Here is a 27,838-nt window from a genome sequence, read left to right on the forward strand (position 1 = left end):
ACCAATTGTTTGACAAAATGTCAATTGGCTGTAGGTTCTCTTTTTGGCATAAATAATGTTATAATTTTGCATACCAAGTGTTTGTGTTAATACCACTTGGCTATAAGTGCATTAACGCCATCATAGGTTGCATCCAAAGTGTTTGTCATAATTACTATTTGTTGTGACAGCATATTGCAAGTAGTTTTTAGTTATATATATGCATTGAATATTGTCAAAATAAGTTGCACATTCATGTTAGGTCATTGTGTAGTCAATTTTGAGTCTTCTTTTAAAAGATTCTCATTGATGCAAATTGAAGAAGAGTCATTAAAGAAAACTGAAATACTATATCAGTCATATGACCCTTGCATGTGATTTGTTTGACAAAATTTCTTGAGCCTTCAATCAGAAGTTTTCAATCAGATTTGAGCAGGGTCATTACACTTTAATCTAGCCTTCTTAGCATGTGTATCACCTTCAAATATACTTTATAAAGCAAGCCAAATTTCATGTGCAGGTCTTAAAGATTTTACCTCTCCATTTTTAGTTTCAGGAAGAGTTGTCAACAATGCTTCTCTAGCAAGCATAGTCTGCATGAAAAGATCCTTTTCAGTTTGTTCACAAGATTCAAGCTTGTCTTCATCCACCGCAGTCTTTCTCTTCACAAGAACCGACCAGAATTTCGGACCCATGCACAGTAGACGTGTCTTCATCTTCTCCTTCAATCTGTCATAATTAATTTCATCAAACTTTAGAATTTATTTCCTAAAATAAGTCATGAATCTCCTCAAGTTGTTAAAGCTTTCCTTCAAGGACCTGATGCTTTGATACCAATTGTTAGAAAGTAAAGTCCACCAAGAAAACTAGAAGGGGGGGGGTGCTGAATTAGTTATATACTTAAAACAATTGACAATCTCTTTATTAAATCTGAAACATGTAAACAATAAATGCAATAACCACAGAAAGATAACCATGCGCAATAACAACATATATGTTAACTAGGGAAACCCTTGATCAGAGGGAAAACCCTGGTTGGAATGATGCCCACAAGATGATGTACTAATATAAAAGTTCCCCGTGAAAGGATAGACCTTGTTGGGAATCAATGAAATACAATCAGTACATATTGTCCCTATTAGGAAACGTTGAATCCCTGTTAGAAGATTCCAACTCTGTTAGGAGTTGTGCCAACCCTGTTAGGAGTTGAAAGGAGGACAACTGAACTCACTATCCAAATAGCTTCAAAATAGTCTTCACTAGACAATCTTTCGGATAAGCATAACCAAGATTTGAACTGACTAAACAACAACTCCTTTGCCAATACAATAAATCCTCAACATCAATCTTTGCTCTGCTCATAGCCAAATTCGCATAAACAATAACCATCCACATTGGATAATAATCCACAAGGAAATGACCTTTCCTTTATACTGAGTCCTAATAACAAGTATTGAGTTGGCCTCTAAGGCTTTCTCAATTTACAATACTAATATAGGACAACATTAAGATGTTACAATACACGTTTCATTACAATTAAACTCTTTCTTCAAAGATATTTGCAATAGTCGTCTCATAGGAAACATCTTCTGAACAATCTTTGCCAAACCTCACAGATTGAACATCTGTTTCTGCCATCTGGAACATAGCATCTTGAACATGTCTTTGAACATCCTTTAAGCTCGCTTAACCAAATTCAATCTTTGTTGTAAGATATAATCAATTTACCAATACCTTCTTTCAAGAAACTCTCTTTGAAAGCTGCTTCTAGAAAACATTGCATAACTTTGACATATCTTCGTATTTTTGTTTGTGCTAATAACCGTAGCATCTCTATATATCACTGAAGATACTCCTGACTACCCATAATCCAACTCATTGACCGTTGACCGTGCCAAACAAATCTTCCTCTGCAACTCTAATAATCTTTACAGAACACATGTTGAAATCAATGATAGACTCTCTCATGAGTGGAACACAAGTACTAAATCATGTCTCCAGTAATGCTAACATACTACCCCATAGGAATATCATCAACATTCATGCTAACACATAACTATTCTTATTTTTTTTTTTTTTATTACTATCATCTATTGGGTTCTCAGTTGTAAGTGACAAAGGAATAAAAACCCTTCAAACATGAATATTGCATTGACATCTTTCAAGTGGTGTTAAATCTATTTGTCTTGAGATGGTTTTGTATTCCAATGTACCATATAAATTGGGGAAAATGGCCCTTTTATTATCCCCTTTTCATATTGTACATTTTGGCAAACTTGACTCTTTTCACATGCTTTTGATATTGGTAGTTAGATCCTCTATGCATGATCTTCTTTCTATGCATTTAGATCTCTTTTTTCATTTTGGTGGTTAGATTGTCCTTGCATGACATTTTTGCATTGATTTGGTGTCTAGATCTATTTTGTATGCATTGTATTAATCAATATTGTTTAAGATAATGTAATCTAGATGAGATGAATTCATTATTTAAACATATTCACCATTCATTATTTAAACATATTCACCCCAAACCATTCAATACAAGAGAAAGAGGGGCTTCCAAACATAATTCTCCATATAACTCAAGTTAGATTAGCAAAACCTAAATAGGATGAAGGAATACTAATACTAAACCCAAATTATTCTAATGAAGTACATAGGCAAGTCATCTTTCATGCAATGTTAATTAACTTAAAATGTGCAGTGTGAGTGTAAATTGAACCAATTGATTAAATGACAAAGGTAAGATAGATCAAGGAGCAATATGTATACAATCGACCCAATTAAAATATAAAAATAAGTCTACGATAAGAGATCAATGGAAGGGTATAAATGTGACCTTAAAATATGCAAGGGAAGTGCTCTTTTGCTCCGAAAATTCGCAGATCTGAAATTGTGATTGAGAATCTGATTGCACATCTATGACCAGGACAGAAAACCATAAAACCCTGAAAACCCTAGATCTCTAGGTACAGGTTGATTTGGGTGATGTTTACCAGTAGGTTTACGGGATGAAAAACATGTTCCCTGAGCATAGAAAACTAGGTTGATCTCGTATCTTCCAAAACTGACCTCAGGACCAAAACTGTCTTGGGTACAAGTCGACATGACTGACTAATACTAGTATAGGTCGACTAGGTTGACCTATACTAGGGTTATCCCAAGAAGGGGTAACCTTGAGGTCTTAGAAATTGCATAGATGAAACCGGAAAAGAGGAAATTGAGTAGGAGTAAAAGCAGATTGAGCAAAAATGCAACCATGGTCCATAAAATGATGGGAGCTAAAAGGTCTTAAATGATGGGTGCTTCCAGTTTAAGGTGGTACAAATATTTACATCATACCTTTGCTAGATTGTTTGCAGTTATATCTTCTTTTCATGCATTCTTGCATTTTCAGCCATTTAGATCTAATTTAAATACATTCATTTGAACTTCTCTCATAGATCCATTTCATTCTTGCATTTCATTTTCATTTTGCATCTTTCAAGAGAATAAAAAAATACAACATTATTTTATTCCATGCAATGGAGTTGTTATCATCATTTACTCATTCAATTTCAAGTTTCTTTCAAAAAATTCAAGATGTTTCTTTTCATGCATATGATGATAGTTTAGTTCTTAATTTCATCCATAATCATAATATTCTCTCCCCCAAAATTGATCCCATCCATGAGAACATTTTAGCACAAGAAGAGCTTATTTATATTTCTTCAAGGATTCTTCCTCTTAAGGATGGGATCTTGATAGATGATGTTAATCCTTCTCGTAAAATGTATCTCACTTATGAAGACATTTTGGTGCAAGAGAACATTTTACCCTACTTTTCTTCCCATCCCTTCCCTTTTTTAGGGATGAAGCTTTAGCGAGTCTCAACTTTTCCTCTCTTGAAGTTTATTTTATTTATAGAGATGTTCCTATCCTTGATGATTCTCCTATTTGGAATGAGCCACTGGACAATGACATTAATTATTCTCTTCCTCATGAAGCAACCTTGATGAAAGAAGATGATTATGGTTGACATAAATCACAAATCCACGGATCTGATTCACGTACCTGAATCAGGTTTGTATCCCGAATTGGCAACTAAGATGATCAATGATTAAAAATCACTTAAATGCCTTAAAGTAGTTCTGCAAGAAGGTATGTATGCAATTCAACAACATAAAGACTAAGATTATGATCTTCTCCACTATAAGGAAGAAAACACTATCCTAGAGATGACACATTCATGTGTGATATGGATCCTTCTCCTAGAATGTACCCTCTTTATGAGGATATTTTGCAGCAAGAGGACATTATAAATAACTTTCTTAATATCACCTTACCTTCATTTGACATCACTTTTAGAATTGAAGCATTAAAGGAAGTTCCCAATCCCTATTCTAAAGATTGTCATACTCATAAAGATGTCTTGAAAGACAAGGATAATATCATGACTATGTTCCTTGCTGCTCTCCCTTCTAATGATAAACCAATGAAAATTAAGAGCTTGAACAAGTCAATGTTGTTATTGTTTTGCATAGTGAAAACCCTAAGGTGGTTGTCCATCTTTGTCATGACACCCCTCAACCTCAAAATACACCAGCCATTGTGGTGAAAGGTGCTTAACAACTTGACTCTTGCAGTTGCTCACACATATTATTCAAGAACTAATAGACAGTCTACTCATTCGGTTGTTCCCCCTTCTCTTCCTACTTCTCAACCAATTGTTTCTCCTCCACCTCGTCTCCCTCAAAATCTTAGAAAAGAATATGATTTAGTAGAATAACTCTTTGGGTGCTATTCCTGGTAAGATATCTCTTTGGGAGCTTCTTCAAACTTCACCTACTTATCATGATGCATTACAACAAGCCTTGAGAAATGTGATTGTCCCACCTCCTAGGCAAGACAAGATAACTTTCATATTCAAATGCGTGAATGCAACCAATAAAAAAGATCAAACTGTGTTTTCTCAAGATGAGTTGCTTCTTGAAGAAATTCAAGATCAACACAATTCTCTCATGTTTTTCGTCCTTATCAATGGTAACCTTGTTCAAAAAACTTTAATTGATAATGGCTTTGGACTTAATGTTTGTAGCATTGACTTGTTGAATAAGATAAAATGTAGATGTTTCTTTAATCAAACTTGATTCTATTTCTATCTATGGCTTTGACTAAATTGTTGAACAAGCCTTGGGTATTATCACTTTTTCAATTAAAGTAGGTCTTGTTATTTTACCCACGCCTGTTCATGTGATGCCCAATGTTCTTAATTATAACCTTCTCTTAGGAAGACCATGATTACATGCTATGTATGTTGTTCCTTCAACACTTCATTGCAAAGTGAAGTTCATCTATAACATCCGATATTACCCTTGTTGTTGATGATAAGAGCCAAAATTGCTTACAAACTAAATCTGATTCTCCATCTATTCTTGCACCATTTAAACAAAAAACATCTTCTCCCCTTAAAGATACTTCTTTTCCTACAAGTTCCATTTTGGAAGATGATTGGGGGTCATTAGACTTCACACTATCTTTTGCGAGAAACATGAAGTTGCTACTTTCAACACGAGACTATTTAGAGGGCCTAGTGTGTCATTTGTCCCTCCTAATTTTCAAAACAATTCATCTCACAATCTCCAACATAGTTTATGATACAATGCAAGGCAGGAGAATCCCCAAAGGAGATGTCCTAGTCCCCAACAAATAACAACACAATTGAAACACAACAAGAATGCAAGATCTAATAGCAAATCACAACTCTTTATCCATAAATCAACTTTTTACATGTAATATGCTCTCCTATAAGGCCTTCTGGGTTAGGGCCAAATACAAAAGCAATTACAAAATAGTTCAACAAGATCTCTCAAGATCCAACTCCACGCCAATCCTAGCTAGTCCAAATCCACACTCTGGTAGAAAACCTCAAGGAAATCTCAACTTGTGCTCACAAGCCCACCAAGCAATCTCCTGGTTTACCAAGCCTTAGCTACTAGCCCTTCTTAAAGTTCGCTCCTACACTTCATCGCCTTGCCCAAGCTAGATTAATCATAATGCCTAAAGACTCCACAAGACCCCCTTACTTATACCCAACTAAGCCACAAGTTGGCCTAGTAAGCTACAAATTAAATAAAACCTTACATTAAGTACATGTTGAGCCACAAGTCAGTCTCCAATAGATATTAAATGCAAAAATGCCTTAGAAGGCTTACAACACAAATCAAATGCACATAGGAGAGACAACCAAGACCCAAATAGGTCCACACAAACTCCCAAATCGATCCACGTCACGATCACACACTACATGCATTAAATACACCAAATCATTCAAGGAAATGCGTAAGAACTCCATCCCGCAAGCCATATTGCTGAGCGTTAGCAAGACCACAAGCGCTGCTGAGCTCCCACAAGCATTTTCGAGTTCCATAGGTGCTAAGCAACCAATACATGCCGAGCACAACAATGTGTCGAGAAATAGAAGATGCCGAGCCCCTTCAATGACTGAACCCTTCAATGATTGAGCACCTCGGCCAAAACTACATCCAATAATGACTGAGCACCACTCTTTTGGTGACCGAGTCCACAACTCCTAGCCAAAATCCCTCCCACATGCAGGATTGCTAACAACTCTAGAATGCTTCTGCATCAGTTTAGGATTTGTGTAACAAAGATTTGAGACTCATGAGGATTTGAATGGGATCTTTAGGGCAGATATCTACAAACTATACATTATCATGTCTTGGATAAACTCTTGGGAGGTCTCCAGTCAACGATGGTCTTTTACGCTGAGCACTACAAGTATAGTCAGGATGAGACCATTGTTCGCCCTTGGTACCTCACTTGCCGCTTGACCCATGCCCTTCATATCTGTTTGGGCTCTTTCAAGGTGGGTTTGCACTAGTTTCGCATTTAGATAGACCATCAAATTGCCAAGGATGACAGGATTTTCTGCCTCTACTCTCTTGGGGAGGTGGAGTCCGAGACACTTTTTGTTTTTTCATTTCTCGATTTACTATGAGGTCAGGGGGAGATTCTACTGCTTGTTTAGAGGATGCAGGAGCCTATCATCTTTTTTCAGATACACCAACCAGTGGTACCTCGCACTTTATCTGTAAGAAGCCATGCGGCTTCATGTTCACATTCTTAAGTCTCATTGCCCTTTGAGATGGGACTCCGTCTAGCTCATCACCTCCTTCACTCCTGTCTCTCCTACCTAGGGGATGAAGAGGTCGTTCGGTCTTTACTCTGCTTCTCCAAGCCACACCAAATCCATGAGACCTCATAGTGGGTACACTTGCTAGCTCCACCCTACCTCTAATAGTTCCTTGAGGCAGCCTAGGACTAGTGCTTGCCTTTGCCTTAGGCCTTATCCTTTGGTTCTTGGGTATTTCTCACATGTGGGAAGTACTTAGGCTCTTCTTGCCGCTTGTTTTGTCTCCTTGTTTTTTGCTTTCCTATTTTGTTCTTTCCATGGACACCGTTTGGTGTTCCTGCTACTAGTTGCGACCCTGTTGTACTCTCTTCAGTCCCTTAGATCCATTTGTGGTCTCGTGTTGGACATTAATAAATTTATCTAATCTCTTATCTATATCTAACTTGAATCAAGAAATCATTTTGCTAAATGTTCTTCATGCCAAGTTGGTTGCTGGACCTAAATAGAAAAAGAAGCATAGTCAAGATATTGTGAACTTCCCTTTTTGCATGTATCACCGATATCATGACCACTATACTAATGTCAAGCCTTGCATTGTAAAATGCAAAAACTCATTGATAATAATATCATATAAATAACGTGCCACAATGAATTAATTTTCAATTGTGATCTCTTTAAATAACATTTAAGTTCCTAATATTTTGCTTCACACTGTGATATTATTAGTCTATCATTTGGGGGCTCATTGTCATGCATGGCAGTACAATTTTTAAGTGCGATCATGCTTTGTGAGTTACATAATAGGTCCTCTTTCTACTTATTCTTGTCTCCATACTTGGGAGCAAGAATTGTATATCAGAGTACCCCATCCTCTCTAAGGATCCACTTTTCCCTTGGTTAAGCCGCATTTTTAATCTTATGATATCCAATCTTTACTGGAATTGTTTTTTTACACTAGGGATTCTCTCTTATACAAGAAATATGCACCCTTGGTCATAACCTTTTCATTGTTCGCAATTGGGTAGCCAAGGCAAACAAATTGTTTACCTTGGGGGCTAAAAGTGTGTCATCCTTCCTCAAGAATCCTTTTCCTCGTAATGAGGAAGGTGTGGGATCGTCTCTTCTTACTCTAGATCTCTTTTCAACATCCTTCAAAAGGATCCCTTTACACTTGTTGCATGGTGTCTCTTTGCATTCGTCCCTACCCTGATCTCATAGGAGCTATGACCTCTTTGGCTCAGATTGGTTGTTTCTTTTGGATACCTCCTTTGTGGTAAAGGTGCTTTATTCTTGTTTCTCTTTTCCTTAAAATGTCAAAATATTCCTCTTTGTCCATCTTGAGGGGGGTGCATATATGGCCTCCTTTTTGCAAAAAAATTGTTTTCTTAAGCATTTCAGGGAAAGTACACTAGCATTATACAACTTGCTAGGGCCTGATCACTCTCCTTTATACATTTTTGGCAGATTCCCTTGGATACAATGCTTTCCTTGGTTATCCCTAGGATTGGTTGAACTAGCATAACACAATTTGCTAGACCCTTTGACCTATCCTTTTCATGGGTTGATTAGAATAACACAATATGGTATACCATTCAGACCCTTATTTATATCATTTTTTATGATCTGACTAGCATGCACTAGACCATCAGCCCTCTAGTTAGATTCTCTTTGATGGGTGGAACTAGCAGAACACACTTTGCTAGACCATTTCCTCCTCTCTTCCCTCTCATGGATCAGCTAGTGCAGAACAACTGACTATCCCATGTCATCCATGGTTGTCTTAATTTTCTCTTTCATGGTTCCATAGCATAACACACCTTGCTATTATTTGATCCATGGAGTCTTATCTTTGATGTGTGCTCTTTCCTTTTTCAGGTGACCATTTGTGCTTTTGCAATAGCTTTCCCAGCATGAAGCTAGTGCTTTAGACATTTTTTTTGGCATGGTCTCTTTAATTAGTTGACTTGAAATCTTAGTAAGCTTTAGGCTTTTGTTGTTGTTTTTTGTGTTGTTGCATATGATTGCACAAGTTAAGATCCTTGGTTTGGGGTTTTGTGCCCTTAAACTTATCAAGATCTTATCTCCTTGCAGTTTTCCCAAGATCTTCATGTTTTCTCTCTTTTCTCTACTTTGCTGTGACCATGAGGTGGACTCATACTCCCGTTGAAGTGGGGGCTAACTGTACCATCCTAAAAAGTAAGTACCCTTAATTAGGGGCTCAGATTATCCCCTTTTTTGTATGTAGGGGTTCCCACATTGATTTCAGGCTCTCCTAACACTTATTGAACCTTTAGATTAACATTACAAGCTCTATATTGGCTCAATTTCTTCGAAACTCTAGGTTAACCTTTATTTCAAGAGCAATATCAAGGTCTTCAAGCAATCAAATCTTTAATCCTTCCAAGCATTCTTCACCTTCTTCATGGAGCATTGTGGAGAACTACAAGACATTTCTTTCATGATTTCCTTTTGGATCAAGCTATTGCATCAACATTTGTGATCACATCCAAAGAGGCATCACATCATCATGGTATAAGGTGAGTTACAATTCGGCTTTAGTTTCTACTAGGCAATTTACTTTCATTTTTGAAGTTGATTTCTAAAGAGGTTTTTGACTAAGGTAAAACCCCTTCAGCAAACTTTTGTCCCTGTTTTTCTATGTGCAAAAACAGGTTCTAGAGTTGTCGGATAAAATTTGGGAAGATCGGGACCGGACAAAGCACTCTTGTGAATTTTTGACCAAAACCCAAGGTACATGATGACATTAGTGATATGTCCTTGGGTACATGACAGCATTGGCGACATGTCCCATGCATTCTGATCCTATATTTGGTAGGAAACCAAGTTACAACCTCCAAGTTTCAGATCTGCAGTTACAACTCATTTTGGGATTCTGATAGTTGGGAATTTGGGTCTGAAACCCACATCTTCTATTTATATCTAGGTGCATTCATAATCTTCCCCATTCCCTTTTACATCCATTTTCTTAGTTTGATTAGATCAAATTTGTCCTTATTTAGTCTTTTGCATATCACTATCATCTATCTCATTCTCAATTCTAAGCGACGAAGGAATAAAAACCCTCTAGCACGAACATTGCATTGACATCTTTCAAGTGATGTTAATCATATTTGTCTTGAGGTGGTTTTGTATTCCAATGTGCTGTATGAATTAGGGAAAATAACCCTTTAATGTGATCCCCTTTTCATGTTGTACACAGTGCACACACATATATTTATATAATATGAGAGATAGTAGCACACTCATCACCTAATCCTTAATCAATCACTATAGCCTCTTAAGAAGTAGGCTGGTGTTGTGTAGGGAGAGGTAGAGTAAATCGTCACAAGGTAGGTGAGTCTCAAGATGGGTAAGGACATGCATTCCCAATGCCTTGAGGAAAAAGTCCCGAGATGGGTATGTACATGCATTCCCAATACCTTGAGGGAGGCTACTTGTAAATTGGTGTCAAACACCCTAGACAAGAAAATCTCCATCCTCCTTAGGGTTGATGTTTAGGAGAGAAGTAAGGAACGGGGCTTAAGTTTGTTAACTGCCAAATGTATTTTGAATCATTTCATTGTTTTTGATTTAAATGCATAGCGATATATGTTAATCGTTGGGAATGGGCAGCTTCCTCGTAGGGAACATTACATTGGCTAAGTAAATTGCCATCTCCAAGCGAAAGCAAAACCCTAGTTTGACATTTTAGGGTAATCAAGTAAAGATCCAATAGGGGACATTACATCTTAAGGCAGGAGCATTTAGTGGTGTAAGGGCAATCTTGCATGACCCAAAAATATTGTATCTTCCTTTTGTTCTATATTTTTCTTTAGTTGATTTGGAGTCCATGATGACACTTAAGGTGTAGGACAATTAGAAGCTTGAAACAACCAAAACTTTTCGCTTGCTATTTTTAGCAAAGCCCATTCGGGTTCACACGAACATGAATATAGACCCAAAGGACCAAAGTTGAAAAAAAGTGGTTAGTGAAAGAATCATCTTGATATCCTACACCATTTGAAAGATATTAAAAGTAATGTCCACCACCACCCTCCCCCTTATGGGATTTCGTACAATTTGCCCTTATTTTCAAATTGCACGAAATTTCTTTTTCTATCTTACTTGCTCACAATTCTTTATTCTTCACAATTGAGTGTGTTGAATGTGCAGTGTAAACTATATATGGTTATTATTCTTATTTTGTGAATTTGACCATGAAGAGATTAACAACAAACATTAATTATGATATGATCCTCCACATGTATTGACTATATAAACTTATATCCCCAAAATGCTATATGCAATGTGATATGTGTCGTAGCATAGATCTACAACTTCCCAAAGTAATAAATGTAGACTTTCGGATATTTGGAGTGATTATATACTTATATTAAGAGATTCTGTTATATTTGAGGATCTCACTCCATCAAAGTCCCCAGATTCGGATTCGACCTTGACTCGGCAAGGGTAACTTGACTCGTGAACCGACTTGGACTCGGTAGTGACTTGACAAAGTGGCAAAACCCTTGAAATTTTTATGAAGATTTACCCTTGCCTTCACCCTTTTGCTATCATATATTGGAACTGGCAGGGATGACCCGGTTCACTGACTTGGACTGGTAGGGCTGACCTGACTCGTCGACCCAGGATGCTTGTCCCACTCCGGAGAGTCATGGAACAATGCACTGCATCAGTGGTATGTTTTTATTGTGACCGTTTTTATAGTGACCTGCAATTTGATTATAAATGCAAGTCTTGTAATATTCGTTGACAGGATATGAAAGGCAACTTGTAATTTGTTATAGTTGCTTCAAAAAATGGACTATCTGATGACTATGGTTGCTGATTGTAGATGTAGAATGTGGGATGAATATTGTATCTTCCAAATGTGAACAAAAATGAGGGATAAAAGGTATTCCATGTTATTTCCCCCCCTAAAACTGTAGTTCCTATTCTTCTCTACAATCTCTACATGAATGAGACGCATCCATTCATCCATGAGGGGTCACACACATGACACCCCTTTCACCTCTTAATGGAATCATTGTTTTGACATGGCATTACTAGTGTAACTAGTATCTAATTAATCTTATATGACTGGATTCAGTGGTCAAGTACAAGTTGTTTACCAATCGCCAATTATCATGCCATAACTAATAATGATCACTGCTCAAGGTGAGTATATTCGTTAATTTTTCATTGATATCTCAGGCATGGATCGTGTTATGCCAATGCATTGAGTATTATTTGGTGACCCACAATTATCATAATAGTTTGCTGATCAATCTGACCTTGAGATGTTCCTGTTACTGGCCGTGGTAACTCCAATTTCCTTGATCGACATATTAGTAATAACCATTGTTGATATTGATAAGTAGGAGATAATTTCCACGGCTAGTCAAATTGTGATATTAATATCAGGATTTAACTGTGTGATTTTGAGTCAAACTCATTGACCCATGTTTCATGAGTAGTGATTCAACATGAATCCATCTCTCATGAGAATAAATGGAACACTTAGCACTCATTGGATCTAGGTGATGCTCATAGGGGTGAAGCACCGAGACTTCTTGGGAGGTCACCCATCCCAGTACTACTCCAACCTGAGCGCGCTTAACTACGGAGTTTCCTCCATGGTTAAACCCAAAGCTTGCAACCCCATTTGCAAAACCTTCACCAAGTGTTGTGCCTTATGAACCATTCATTAGAAAGCCCCTTAAGCTCATCAATTGATAAGTAGGAGATAATTTCCACAGCTAGTCAAATTGTGATATTAATATCAGGATTTAATTGTGTGATTTTGAGTCAAATTCATTGACCCATGTTTCATGAGTAGTGATTCAACATGAATCCATCTCTCATGAGAATAAATGGAACACTTAGCACTCATTGGATCTAGGTGATGCTCACAGGGGTGAAGCACTAGGACTTCCATTTATTCTCATGAGAGATGGATTCATGTTGAATCACTACTCATGAAACATGGGTCAATGAATTTGACTCAAAATCACACAGTTAAATCCTGATATTAATATCACAATTTGACTAGCTGTGGAAATTATCTCCTACTTATCAATTGATGAGCTTAAGGGGCTTTCTAATGAATGGTTCATAGAGGCACAACACTTGGTGAAGGTTTTACAAATGGGGTTGCAAGCTTTGGGTTTAACCATGGAGGAAACTCCGTAGTTAAGCGCGCACAGGCTGGAGTAGTACTGGGATGGGTGACCTCCCAAGAAGTCTCGGTGCTTCACCCCTGTGAGCATCACCTAGATCCAATGAGTGCTAAGTGTTCCATTTATTCTCATGAGAGATGGATTCATGTTGAATCACTACTCATGAAACATGGGTCAATGAGTTTGACTCAAAATCACACAGTTAAATCCTGATATTAATATCACATTGTTTATATTATTAGCAATTCTTTAATTGATTACTATATTTATTTATAATATTTATTTGTCAATCGCTTCTAGATCGACAATGATTTAATATATTTATTTATAATATTTATTATATTGTTTTATTATTATTGTTACATATTATATTAATATTGTATGAATAATATATTTTATATTAATAATGTATTATCATATTATATTTTGTATTGATTCATTTATTTATTTTAATTCTATTATAATATTTTAACATTCAACTGTAGTCTAGATAGGCGATATCACATTAAACTTTAAAGTTTTTGTCTTGAGAAATTTCTTCAATGAAGCTTAAAACTCAAAATTGAGGACGTTATAGTCCCTAGAAATGTTTGAGAATTGGACAAATATATCTTTAGTTGCATGGCATTATAGATCTCTTCACGAGCTTTCCAATGATAGGTTATAATAGAAAATCAAATGCCTGAGTCATAAGTGACAGTTCTCGGAAGTTGTGCCACAAAAACTGAAGTTCCAATGAAAAATCAGCCTGGGTGGGAAAATGAATTGCTGGACCATTGGGCACCAAAGGAAGAAAAATTTACACTTTCTAGAACATTCTAAGGCATTCCTAGGTGCTCCATAAGGAGGTGAACCAAGGTTTACAGGGACAATTCCATCAGTATAGATTGTGGTTCCAAACTGTAGGGTTTTCTTAGTGAGTTCATTTTCTTTGTGATGATTTGAGCCCATGCTGCCGTAGCATGTAAGGTTTTTGAATGCCATAATTCTCCTTTCATTGGGTTAATAGAAAGCTAGCCTTTCTTTCTTGCATTTTCTGTTTATTTCTCTATTGTTGCTTTGTATTTTGGTTTGTGAGGACTCAAGGAGAGTACTCTTCAATTCTGATAGGGATCAAACATAAAGTTAACCTGGAGCAAGTACCCCCAGCCTTGTTGGTGTTAACATTTTGTTCTCATCGTAATTTACGAAGGACTCAACCAATTACCATCTATTATATCTATTACAGAGAACTATTGTGTAGTTTAGATGCACTCCACTTTCTCATGCATGATTGGTGATAATTGAAACTCTTCACCGTAATTTGCTCCTGTTAAAGGTGGTTTCAATTTGTATAAATCATGCATAATGTAATCATTATTGATCAATGAGAGAGCACAATGTAGTCAATAGATTTTTTATTCTGGGTAGCTTTGTTTCATCTACTTATTTTTCCTACAAGTATTTGTTTTTTCTCTCAGCTAGATCTTATAGCTGTAGAAAATTTCACATGCTATCAGAGCATGGTTGCTAGGAAATAGAATTATTTTTTGTTGTAGGTATTGAAGATCAGATTTGTTGGTCAGAATGGAATTTCCAATTTTCGCTTTTCATATTCCATACAATTATTTCGAATGGAAGCCATTGATTCTGCTTAGGCCCACAAGCAGAGGCTTGCATCGAAAAGTCATGGCATTAGAGGTTGGACCCAATTCTACATCAGAGAAAGGTCAAGGTCACACTCTCTTCGCATGTGTTCTGTCTTCTTTTTCTCTCTAGTGATGCACCGTTTTTGTGGATATGCCATGCTTCTTTGTGCGAATGCTTCTTTGATTCCACAGTTGATCAGATTTATGGACATTTGGCACCTGCATTTTCAATCAGCAATTTATTCTTGCATGGTTGAGTAGTGTCATGAGGGTCACTTGTACAGACTTGTGTCATCTGCATCCTTGAATGATAGATGTTTTGCCTTTGTTTGCCATCTGCTCATTGTTCGAGTAGTGTCGTTGGGGGCACTCATGCAGACTAATCTTGATCATCATCTTGGTTTCAAAAGGTTCTTTATTTAGCACTATGGCGGTTATCATTTGACAGATATCTGCAATTTTCTTGTCACAAAAGATTTTGAGCTGCATCAAATCTTTCATAGTTTTTTCTTCTCCTCAGTTAGTCTTAAGTGGGTATGTTGGTGTTAACATTCTGTTCTCATTGTAATTTATGGAGGACTCAGCTAGTTACCATGCATTAAGTCTAATAAGGAGAACTATTGTTTAGTTTAGATGCACTCCTCTTTCTCATGCATGATTGGTGATAGCTGAAACTCTTCACCGTAATTTGCTCCTGTTAAAGGTGGTTTCAATTTATATAAATCATGCATAATGTAATCATTATTGATCAATGAGAAATAGCACAATGTAGTCAATAGATTTTTTATTCCGAGTAGCTTTGTTTCTTCTATTTATTTTTCCTACAAGTATTGTTTCTTTTTCTCTTATAGTCTAATAGCTGTAGAAAATTTTACAAGCCCTTTATGAGTAATTATTAGTACAGTTATGGGTAATGACTTGATTATTTATTATTTTTCTGCAGTTTGACCATCTTACCTAGTAGTTATCTCAAAATGACTTCAATAAGTAGTCATTACTCTAAAAAACACTCTCATATTTTCTTTTTATTTACTACTAGTTATTTGAAACATTACAAAATTAGTTATACTTTATATGCTTGCCTCTATACTGCACTTATGGAAATATGTAAGTCTGACCTTATTTGTAAATTTCCAATTTCCATTTGTTAGGTCCTCTACATGTTCTAATGTCACCCCCAACATTTTGTGCCCATTAATGTGTTCACCTCTCTAGCCCAGAACACCGAACCTATACATTTGACCATTTCCCACTTCTATCTTCAATTCGTCACTCTATATGTGTTTCAGAGTCTCTTTCCTTGTCCGTTCTACTATTGTTGAGTGGCCTTCAAATCTGCATTCAAAGTATTGATGTAGTCATTGTGTGAGTTCATAAAGCAAACAGTTGACTATGTCTCCGGAGAGATCCATTGGCTCAACCAGCTTCAAGAGAATATAGTTGTTATCCAGATTCAAAGATGAATCCCTTTGTATTCAAAGGTTGCCATCAAGGTCAGGAATTTGGTGTCTTTCCTTGTCCGTTCTACTATTGTTGAGTGGCCTTCAAATCTGCATTCAAAGTATTGATGTAGTCATTGTGTGAGTTCATATAGCAAACAGTTGACTATGTCTCCGGAGAGATCCATTGGCTCAACCAGCTTCAAGAGAATACAGTTGTTATCCAGATTCAAAGATGAATCCCTTTGTATTCGAAGGTTGCCATCAATGTCAGGAATTTGGGTGCAAGTATGAGCAAGGGTACAGCCCTCAGTTAAGCCCTTGATGTCATGTATGGAACTCTCAAAATATAGATTGATAATATATGGGGTCCAAATGAACTTACTCTAATTTTGATTAACTGCATTATTTATTTACAATGTTTTCCAGTAACAAACCAAGAGGATCGATACCATTGAAAAGTATTTGTTTTCACTGGCTGCTAATCACAGGGCCAAGGAGGAATGCATAGTGAGGCACCGATATCACTCTGTAACACCAATATCACTCTGTAAATCTGTTCCAAGAAAACTGAGGACAAGTCTCTGCTGCAATTCCAAGGATTCAAGTTTGTCCACTTCCTCCCAACTGGCCTGAAGTCAAAATGATGCAAACTAACAATCATACATCTCTAACAATGTATGTGGAGACAAAGGATCTGCTGGCATAATCAGCTCTTGTCTAGAGTCCTTGTAAGCAATGCCAAATCCATCTTTTCCACATTTTCAACTCCTGCTATTCTGTTGGAATTGGAAAATTTTGGACAAATAAATATTATCCATTTAGCTAGTTCCCTTTTTGTGTTTTTGGTAGTTTCTTAGGCTGTTGGTATTCTGGCATATAAGAGTAAGTATCGTTCCATTTTTGTTCCTCTTGGGCTTTGGCCAGTGTAATGCTTATCTTGTTCAAACTTTATGCCTGCCTTAGAAAAAGATTCCCTGTATCTTGACTGGCCAAGATGTATTATCATCATTTACATATTAGTATTATTATCTTATATTGAAAAAGGGATCCATAAATTGGGGATCTGAACACATAACAACCATGAATTGTTCAAATAACATATGAACATGCCTTTTTGAAGTCAGTTACTAATAGTGAAATTATTCCAATTAAGAAGTGTTTAAATAATATTATAGTGTTTATGCTTTATATGAAAGATATTAGAAAGTAAGCTAAATTCATGTGTAATTGAACGTGACTTTATACTTCTTGGTTAAATGCTTGTGAAAAGACAGTCTCATTGTTTTTCCTTAAGTTAGCATTTTGTTTACAACATTTTAGATTAGTTGCAGCATGCTAAACTTGACTAGCGCTTGCTTCCTAGTAAAATTGGCAGTAAACTTTGATAGGTAGAATCTATCAATTTGTAAACGATGTTTTGAAAAGTTGAGCTCATGTAGAGTGACAATCTACACTTGATTTGAATTTTTCAGATTGACTTTGTACTGGGCTCATGGCTTCACTGTAAACTTCCTTTTGGAGTTCTAAACATAGCTACAATTATAGGCATGGTCAATACTCAAACAGACGCACCGCACCTGCTTTTTGAGTTCATTCAGAATGGTCAAAACTCACTAGTTCTTGTTCTTGATTTGCTCCCACGAAAGGATCTAGTTCTTGATCCGGACTACTTGAAATTGTTTTATGAAGACACCAAGCTGGATGCACCAAGGGAAACCTTGTATAAAAATCAGCAGGCACAACCTTATGTTTCATCCTCTCTCTATGTCCGGAGCATTGTCTCACCAACTGCAATACTAGTTAAGATCAACAGTGAGTTGCAATCAACAGAGGGCACAGTTGATGGCATGGAAAAAATTATCAAGGATGCAGTGGAACCAGCAGCAAAGGAAGTGGTTAGAATTTGGTTGGATGCAATTTCGACCAGAGGGAGGGCAGTGGATGATTTTGAAAAGGACCTCCTTCTGAAAAGAGATAACATGATTAAAACAAAGGGAGTAGAAGTTGATCTGAGTTCTAACATGCCCAGACTTTTTGGTCAGGATGTTACTGATCGTGTTGTTGCTGCTTTCAGAAAAGGAATTTGAATCTTCTCCATAATAAATTGCAAATTTGTAGGCTGCAGCTGGGTTCTTGAAATAAATCAGCTAAAATTTCCATGCCAATATGTGTATAATTATTACCTTGTTTAGGGTATGTTTGGTCTAGCATAGATGCTAAAGCAGGGTGTTGAACTGACTGCAGTCTCTACAGAAGGAAAAAGTCGAGAAACCTGTATATGTATTTGAGAAGTTTATGCATGATTTCAAGAGTTAGTTCATCATGGAGTCAAATTACATAACATTAGTGTATTTTACTGTAAATTAAAATGCCTTTCTCCTGGTGTTAGTTCATCGTGGAGTCAAATTACATAACATTAGTGTATTTAACTGTAAATTAAAATGCCTTTTTCCTGGTGTTTTTCATTAATGATTTTCTTTCGGTTAGATGTTAGCCAGAGAATCTCATCTAAGACTATGTTGAGAGAATAAAGCTTTTGGAAAACAGTGTAGATGTTGTTTAGGTCCACATTGTGGATCATATCCCATGATCCATGATGATGATGAAAAATGATTGTTGATTTAAATTTTATATCACAGTTTTTCCAGAACCTTTATGCTCTCATTCATGGACTCAAATCCCCATGTTGTTAATGGTTATTGTTACTCATGGTAGTTGTGGTTGACTTTAATCATTGCAGAATTCTGCCATTGAAATATGCCTGTGCAGTAGCTGTTTTTGCAAGATTGCCATGTCCAAGGGATTTTGATTCTGCCGAAATCTACTGGGAGTTGCACCCAGAAGAATCCTTTATGGAGAGTTTGAAGCTTTCTCACTGTACTTATATACCACCACTTTGACCATTTTTGTTATTATTGATGAAGAATCTTTTGTAGTTTTACATGATAACTTAAATTTGGTTCCATTTTCCCAAAAATATTTGAAAGAAAGACTTTATAAACTGATAAAGAGGAGATATATTTCACAGCAAGTCAAATTGTGATATTGCTATTAGGATTCAATTGTGTAGCTTTTGAGTCAAATTCACTGAACCATGAGTCATGAGTAGTGGTTCACAAGAACCCATCTCTCATGTGTGTGTGTGTGAGAGAGGGTGAGGGTAGAAAGAGGGTGATAGAGAAGGGGAGGGGGGAGAGAGATGAGGGAGAGAGGAGAGAAGGGAGAGGGGTGGGAGAGATGGAGGTGATAGAGAGAGAGAGAGTTTGTCAATATGGAGGGTTGTAAGGGGGAGGCTGAGAGGTGGAGATAGAGAGATACAACTAGATTGTTGAGAAATTTATAGGGAGTAATAGATTTCAAAGACCTAATTGGAGAGACACAAAGGGTTGAGATGAATAGAGGATGCTATAGGGAGTGGGGGTAATGAAACGTGGATGGAGAGGTGCACACAATAGCTTGAGATCATAAAATATGTTTTATTGAAGTTGTGAGACAGACACAAGTATACAAATTAGTTATATTAAAAGTATGACCAATGCCATATTGGTCATAGTAATAGATTTCAAAGACCTAATTGGAGAGACACAAAGGGTTGAGATGAATAGAGGATGCTATAGGGAGTGGGGGTAATGAAACGTGGATGGAGAGGTGCACACAATAGCTTGAGATCATAAAATATGTTTTATTGAAGTTGGGAGACAGACACAATTATACAAATTAGTTATATTAAAAGTATGACCAATGCCATATTGGTGCAAAATATATGTAGAGCAATATTTTTCATATATGGTGTGTGCCATATTAACTGTCTTGGGAAGTACCAAGCTTTAGCTGTGGATTTGCATTGGACATCCAAACCAAAAGCTTGGACAATCATAATACGCTTAAGACATGTTTTTTCAAAAAACATAGAAAAAAATCTCCTATTTTCGTCTATGCTCCCTATTAGGTTTGCCTATGGCTTAGTGTAGACAAAATCATATACCACGATGTTGTAAGATCTTTGTTACTAACAATATATTTTAATTTTATTTCGATTATGTTAAACTTTCCATCTCTAATTTCTTTTGAAAATGTGTCCATTTTTTTTGGGTCAAAAGCTAACATGTGGTATTTCAAGCATAGGCTTTGGTTAGTTTATCACATTTCAAAACAAATTACATATTTAGAAACTAAACCCCATTCTACACATCTAGAACAACATAAATTTTGATTTTCAATTAGTTTTAATAATAATTAGGGGGAGCACATTCAAATTTTACATTTTCAGGATGTGTCCACTTTGAAAGAAAATCGTATATTCATAAAACAAATTGTCAAAAAAACCAAGATAAACTAAGTTATGTTAGCTAACTTCTCATCAAAGCGATTAATGAATTCAAATAGAAAGTTGACAGTATAGGGGGAGCACACCAGATGCTATGTTATATATTTTTTGAAAATAAATAGGAGTACTTTGTGTGCTCGCCTTGTTTGAAGCCCTTAATCTCCACCATTTTCAAAATAAATTAGTAGTTTAGAAACTAGATTCAAAGTACAACTCTTGTTCTTATTGCATTTTCAAAATTTTAGAGAAACTATCTTGATTTTCTCCTCAAGTTTAGAATTTACTAATTTCATAAAAAAACCTCATCTTAAGATCCCTTTTTTGGTCCCCTTCTTTGTGCACTTACCCTCTAGTGTTGTGCTAGATTGATAGTTTTCTAGTTGATCCTGCCCTATGGGTTTGCTTCTATTTTCTTATTATGATTCCTATGAAATTCTTTGATTATGAGTTCTCCAATGCTTCGACAAATATGTATCTGGTCTTTTCATTGTTGATTTTTGAGGGTTCTAGAGTTTGCTCCACCAAGTAATTCTAGTGTTCTTTATAGTAGGTTAACTCATAATCAGGGAAATGCCTCTTGTATTGATTCTTTGTGGTGAGCTATTATCTGTCCTCTTTGATGATTGATTCAATTATCTCATTCATCTTTTGATCTACATATGTTTCCATATTATTCATGGTTGTCACCTTCTACACTATTTGAGCACGTTCTTGATTAGATTGTGATATCATCAATATGGACAAGGATACATGAGCATTGTTTAGAGACATCATCAACATTTATACATTCATACTTGGATTTTGTTTCTTCTTAAGGGAGACGAGTTGTTTGTATGAATAAAATCATGTTTTTAGACAATTACCATTTTGAAGAGATGGTGGGGCTTCTTAGTCTCTCTCTTTCCATCTTATTGTGGTGGTGGTGGTGTTGGTGGGGGACATGAAGGGGAGGGTGGGTGAAGCATGGGGACATCAATTGTATCTCTATGATGGATGGAGTTCTTGGGGGGTATTTATGTCGATGCCTCTATACATCACTCATTCTATCACTTGATTTAAATTTGTGTTCTCTCTTTTCTTGGATAGGAGTCATCCTACAAGGTTTTCTTGTTTTCTCCATTTGTGATAGGTCAATTTCTTTACACATGGGTACCTAACATGGACTAGTTTTTGGGATCCATCATCATATCGTGTTGCATCATCTACATAATAATGTTTCTCTCTAATTTGCACTTAAGGAGCATGTTGGTGAGAATGAAGTTATATCCCTACTAGTTCTTAGTTAAAATCTATTCACATGTTATGTTTACTTAGGTGCATTTAAATTAGTATGCATTATTTTAAGTTACTTATCCTAGGTGGCATTCTAGAAGTTAGTTATAATGAGGTCGCATCTTATTATTTACTTTTAGCATCTAAGTCATTTAGTATTTGTACATGCATTTATGTTTGTGCATCACGGGTAGTTGCCTTGTCACATAGGAGTAATGCATATGTGCACATCTTATGTGCTCACTCATATTCTTGCCTATATAAGAAACGACCTTGTACATTTGCATTCATATTCATATATAACCACTATTTGTATGTATTGCTATGCAAGTTTTCTTTCCATTCTCTCTTTGATAAGTTGTTTTGTTCATGTATTAATCTTGGGGGTGTCGAGGAGTCACCTAATTGCTCCTACATCAAGGGGATTTATAGATTTCTTAGTGAGGAGATATTTATATATGGTTGTTGATGCAAGAGATATATGTGTAGATATGGGATATTACATTGCTTCATATGGACTATATTGATCTTAGATGTTTTGGTGGATTTAAAATTGTAAAAAAGAAATTTTGGATGTTAACAAAACCTATGCTTTGTAGATTTGTGAGAAATTGTTTTCAATTAGATAACCAAAAAAAAAAACTATTAACCTTGTACAAAAAATGCCCCAAGGGTTGAGAAACATGACCATCATATGCCATTTACAACACACTCGACATAACATGCCACTTACATTACATAAGCAAAACTTCAAACAACCCAGATCAAGGGTGTGATGAACTTACACCCCCAAATCAAGTAGGAGTTTTACAGCTAGAGCAAGGAAACCATTTCCTACTTCAACTAACAACAATCCAAGCTATACTATCATCGAAGAACCCAATACATGGGGAAGCAAGAGGCAAAACCTCCATGAAAGGACTATCTTGGATAATTTTTTTCAAATGAAGACAATTGCAGATTTGTAGGAATACTTTTTAGTTCCTTGACTATGGTCCTTAGTTGTGGATTTGTTTGGAAAATTGGGTCTACTAGTGATTTGGTGTATAAGTCTTAAAATCTACTAGTTATCTTCTTTGATGTTTCAATTAGGATTTGTTTGGAAAATTGGGTCTACTAGTGATTTGGTGTATAAGTCTTAAAATCTACTAGTTATCTTCTTTGATATTTCAATTATGTGTGTTACTAATGTTTGTTTCATTCTTTTCGAGTCTACAAGCTATGTAGTTGTGGGCTGATTGGGCTCATTTGGTTGTAGTGAGGTAACTTGGATGTGGACTATCTATATTCACACAATTTATTCAATGTTAATTTATATTTTGTTAAGTGGCCTTGTCTATGGTCAATTTGGGCAAGGTATATTTTCTTTGAAATGAGAGGATAGATGGTGTTGTGAGTGCTTTATTAGTTTATTTTTTGGACTTGCAATGTTAGAATGTTTAGAATAAGTGAGATGGGGGTGCATCAATTATCCAAGGTCCAAATGTACCAATTGAACAAACAAACACTTAAACAACTTCAAATCTTATCATTCATTCGCTTGATCTCTATAGTATGATTTCAACAACATCTACTAGCAGTCCATTGTCCTAAATATAACAGACTTGTAGAATGCAAATATTAATAGTAAATCATCACATATAACATCCACATAAGTTTGACACTGATTTAACGTGGAAACCCAATTTGTGAAACTTTTCTCTCTTTTGAAGTGAGCTTTGTTAGGAGCCAACCATGCTAAAGGTTACAAAGCACATAGTTAAGTGTGACCTTGCCAAAGGATTTAATCACCCTGTTAGGAGTGGCCTTGTTAGAGGACTTTAGAACATTCCATTAGAATGCCATCTTGATTAAAGGATTTACCTATGACTATTAGGTCAACCTTGATTAAAAGATTTCAAATACTGATACAATGGTTAGAAAGTAACAACAGGTTTTGATCTGTCAAGTACAATTCACTTTGCAAATATAGATCTTAGTTCGGCTCATATGCTAGTCCACTGATAGGCCTTCATTGTCATCTCTATCTCTGATTTGCTTGGCAATTGTTCAAGAAGTAACACTTCTCTTCTCAACTCTTCTCAACCTTTTGCTTAAGTTTGCCAGTCAATAGCATCACCTATTGCTCCAACCTTCAACACACTCTTAAAGTTAGCCCTCATACCTCCTTAAATAGGTAATTATGATCTTTTGCCACTTAAACACTGCCATTGATGCAGGAGCATCCAGAGGTATAAGGGCAATCATGTGTCACCCAAAAAAATGTACTTAGACTTAGTTTTTGTTTCATGTGTTTTCATTTCTAGATACCCATATGGGTCAAATGAAGGTTCCAACTCTCACAGTTCCACTATTAGTGTTTAGGGTTAGAGTTTTTAATCACCTTGGGATACGTGTACATGCTAAAAAAATAGGAGTATGTAATTGAGCCATCATTTTTGTGAACTAGAAGGTGTAAATTGGTCGGATGATTGTAATTGTAATTTAGAGCATTCCAGAAAAAAATTAGGTCAAAGGCCCCACGGTTTGAAAGTTATCGCAGTTTTTCGATTTTTGGAGACCTAAAAATGTTTCAAAGTCAAGTTAGGGGCATTAAATGACCTTGAACAGGGCTGAAAAATGGGGGACGAGTGAAGTTGTCCATAGGGCTATAGAGCGCTTCGAGAACTTTTCAAAAATGTAAATGGTTCGTCAATCGGAGCTACGGTTCAAAAGTTATGCCTCCTAGAAGTTCGGTTACTGTTTCTAGATTCTTCTAATTTTGTGCCGACTTCTAATGCGACTTCTAGAGCCTTCTATTTGGTCGGTGGATGCCTACTAGCACTTTTTAGAATGTATTCCTAATCCTTAACCCTCTGGGGTCTATTTAAGAACATTTCTGGCATTGTAAAAGGCAGTTCGGAGTGGAGTTTGAGAGAAGGTACTGGGAGAAGAAATTATCTCCAGTTTTATGCTATTGTAAACCCATAGGGCCTGTTTTGGAGTCTGTTTCTCTGCCTAAGTGTACTAGCATATTTTTACAATTAATAAAATTTTTCCCTTTCTTGTTGTGTCCATTTTGTGCTTGGGTCGTGTCCCCATCAGCCATAGATCTTAGGGTTATGATCATATTCAACACATTCAATGAATTTGTCCACCTTCTTGTTCATCCTTTTCTTTTCTAGAAACTTCTTCACAAATCCTCCCATAGAAACACACAAACACAATTTCCCTTGATTTACATGTTCGAGGTCATCCATTCTTATCTTCAACATGCTTTCCATATTCCAAGAAATAAACTCTATCGACTGGGAATTACAATTTCTCATATACTGTCAAAATGTTGTCCCTCGACCAACACTATGTTTTGACACTTGGTCATCACTAGGTTACTCGGTCACTACTAGATTTCTTGCTTGACACATATATTGTCACTCGGTCAATTCTGATGCTTGGTCAACACTATTTCTACTCAACACTTATTATGGCTTGGTTGACACTAGTATCACTCGACATGTACTTCAACTTCCTTAATCTTCTGCTTTGTTTCTTGGTCAAGCCTATGCATTTGGTCTATCTTTGCTCTCTACTTTAGGCTTTAGTACAACTGTCTTCTCCACTTGTAACATGATTTAAAAAATCACTTTATCTTGTTAAAGCCTAACTAATCAAGTGTCCATTTGTAGTTTCCTCCTCATAACTCAACCTTTCCTCTAAATACTTTTGTTATGACAAACTTCTCAAATCCTTTTCATCAATCAAATAGATATAACACTTAGATCATATAGAAAACTATCTCACCAATATGGTTTGACATCAATGACAACATGACAATTGTTCCAATTGTAGTTTCCAACATGCAAAATCTTTATCATTATATGCCATCTTAGCTTGGTTACATTTCATTGGTTACTTATTTTAGTGAGAGTTTTTGAAAATGATGATTTATTTTCTTGGCTTGGAGATACTAGTTTTACTTTGGTATTATTGACATTTCAATTGTATGCATGTAGACCTAGATGATCTTCATACTAGGAGGTGGTTTTGTTGTGATGCTTAGAGAGATCGGTATCACAATTTAGTGGAAAATTTGGTAGTGGGTGTGAATTAATCACTTGGTAATGGACAATCTTCTTTACTATCTGTAGATGTTTGGATGAGCTCTTAAATCTTATTGTTGTAGATAATTATCTTCATGCAGAGATGTTGAATTCTTGGTCACCCATGAAGGGCTCATGGAGTCTTTGTTGAGGCATCAAAGTTTTTTGCATTGTTGGTTTTGGAAGGATATTTTTAGTTTAGAGGATGATTCGATGTTGTGCTGTGAAGGATTCTTTATTATATATTAGAATATTAGATCATGATATGTTTGAATTGTTCATTCCATGGTTAGATCTTTGATAATGGTCTAGTTAGTTTTCTTTGTATTGGTTACATTGACCATGAAGCACAACGTCATGAGAGCACAATGTTTCATTTTGATTTTACTCTGGATTTATTGATTTTTAATGCTCATTGATACTTTGGTACATAGGTGAAGACAATGTTCTATGGTGTATATAGACATTAACACAATTTGTTTTTTGAATAGAAAGATCAAGGAAATCTCACTTGGCATGGACTTGAGAGGAGATTTTTCTTGGTGTGAGTCACTATGACTTGCTTATCTTGGAGGGGTATTCTCTTTCCCAATTTTGGTCTACTTGGCAATTTGTCCTTTAGAAAGGTAATTTTACCCATTCTTGTTTTGAATGTATTATTTTATATACCTTATCTTTCATAGCTATGGATCTTGAGGTATGGGTAAATGGTTTTGGAGGATTCATTTTGAGAGATGATTTAGCATGATCATCTCCTTGTCTATATGAGATGATATGATGATGATTGATTACGTAGATCATAGGAAATGATGCATTGGGATTATTGTTTGAGATTTAATTATTTTCACCAATTTTGACAAAGTACTACATCACACTACTTTGATGGTTTTAGTTTTAATGATGAACTTTTTTCTTAATATTATATACTTGCACTAAGTTTAACGTAAGGAGTTAACATGAAGCAAGTTAAACATGATATTTCAAAGATGATCAATTGGTGCAGGGGCACATAGCCCTAATTATTAAACATGGTCAATTGATGAAATGTGATATTGTAAGACATTTTGACATTGTAATGAGGTCATGATTGACCATCTATAATGTAAGGGAAGTCTATTAGGGTCATATAGTCATATTGTGTAAAAGTTACCTAATTATCACTTTTAAGGAATTTTGGGTGTTACTTTGGTGTAATAATGCCCCAGAAAGGCCATTTTCCATGTAAAGGGGTAAAAAACGCAAAAAGTTGCATAAAATTGCATTAGTTGTTTCAAAGTTATTGAGTGCAAAATGCAAACAAAAAGTTGTCAAGTGGTAGTTTGAAGAACTTGGATTAGTTATAACCGACCATCCAAGTGTATAATGATGTATTAAGCATGATTCCATGTTCAGTAGAGTGTGGGAGTTTAGAAAGTTTTGAGGTTGGGAAATGCAATGAAAAACAAGTAAAAATCCTGAAACCTCCTACATATTTCTTATTTTAGTCATGCATTTCTTGCAAATATAGATTGAATATGATAAAATTAGTGGCATTACGTGTCTGCTATTTTATGGAAGTGATTAGATGCCATTTCATTAATATAGAAGGAAGATAAAGCACACTTTGTTAACTAAGTTCAAAGATTAGTTAGGGTAACTAGGGAGCAAAGACATTTGTGTATCTTCCATTTCCTATGATGAAAAAGGCTAAAAATTGGTGGAATGAATCCTTGGGAGCTATTCTTTCATATCCCAAAGCATTAGATGTTAATGCTAAGGTTTGACTGGATTATTTTGATGCTCTAGGTCTATAAATGT

General features: G+C 35.9%; 1 protein-coding gene across 1 annotated transcript in view; it reads left to right on the top strand.

Moving 5' to 3' along the window:
• Positions 1–18,832, top strand: part of LOC149575450 (red chlorophyll catabolite reductase-like) — a 43,089-nt gene extending 24,257 nt beyond the window's left edge. The window contains exon 2 of the mRNA XM_089815201.1: positions 17,836–18,832. Coding sequence (XP_089671327.1) covers positions 17,836–18,450 — 615 coding nt within the window. The 3' untranslated portion in view covers positions 18,451–18,832. The remainder of the gene's footprint in view (positions 1–17,835) is intronic.
• Positions 18,833–27,838: the final 9,006 nt, after the last annotated feature.

Source organism: Cupressus sempervirens, chromosome 2, assembly GCF_028749045.1.
Source record: "Cupressus sempervirens isolate cs-2001-9-10 chromosome 2, ASM2874904v1, whole genome shotgun sequence".
Lineage (NCBI taxonomy): Eukaryota > Viridiplantae > Streptophyta > Pinopsida > Cupressales > Cupressaceae > Cupressus > Cupressus sempervirens.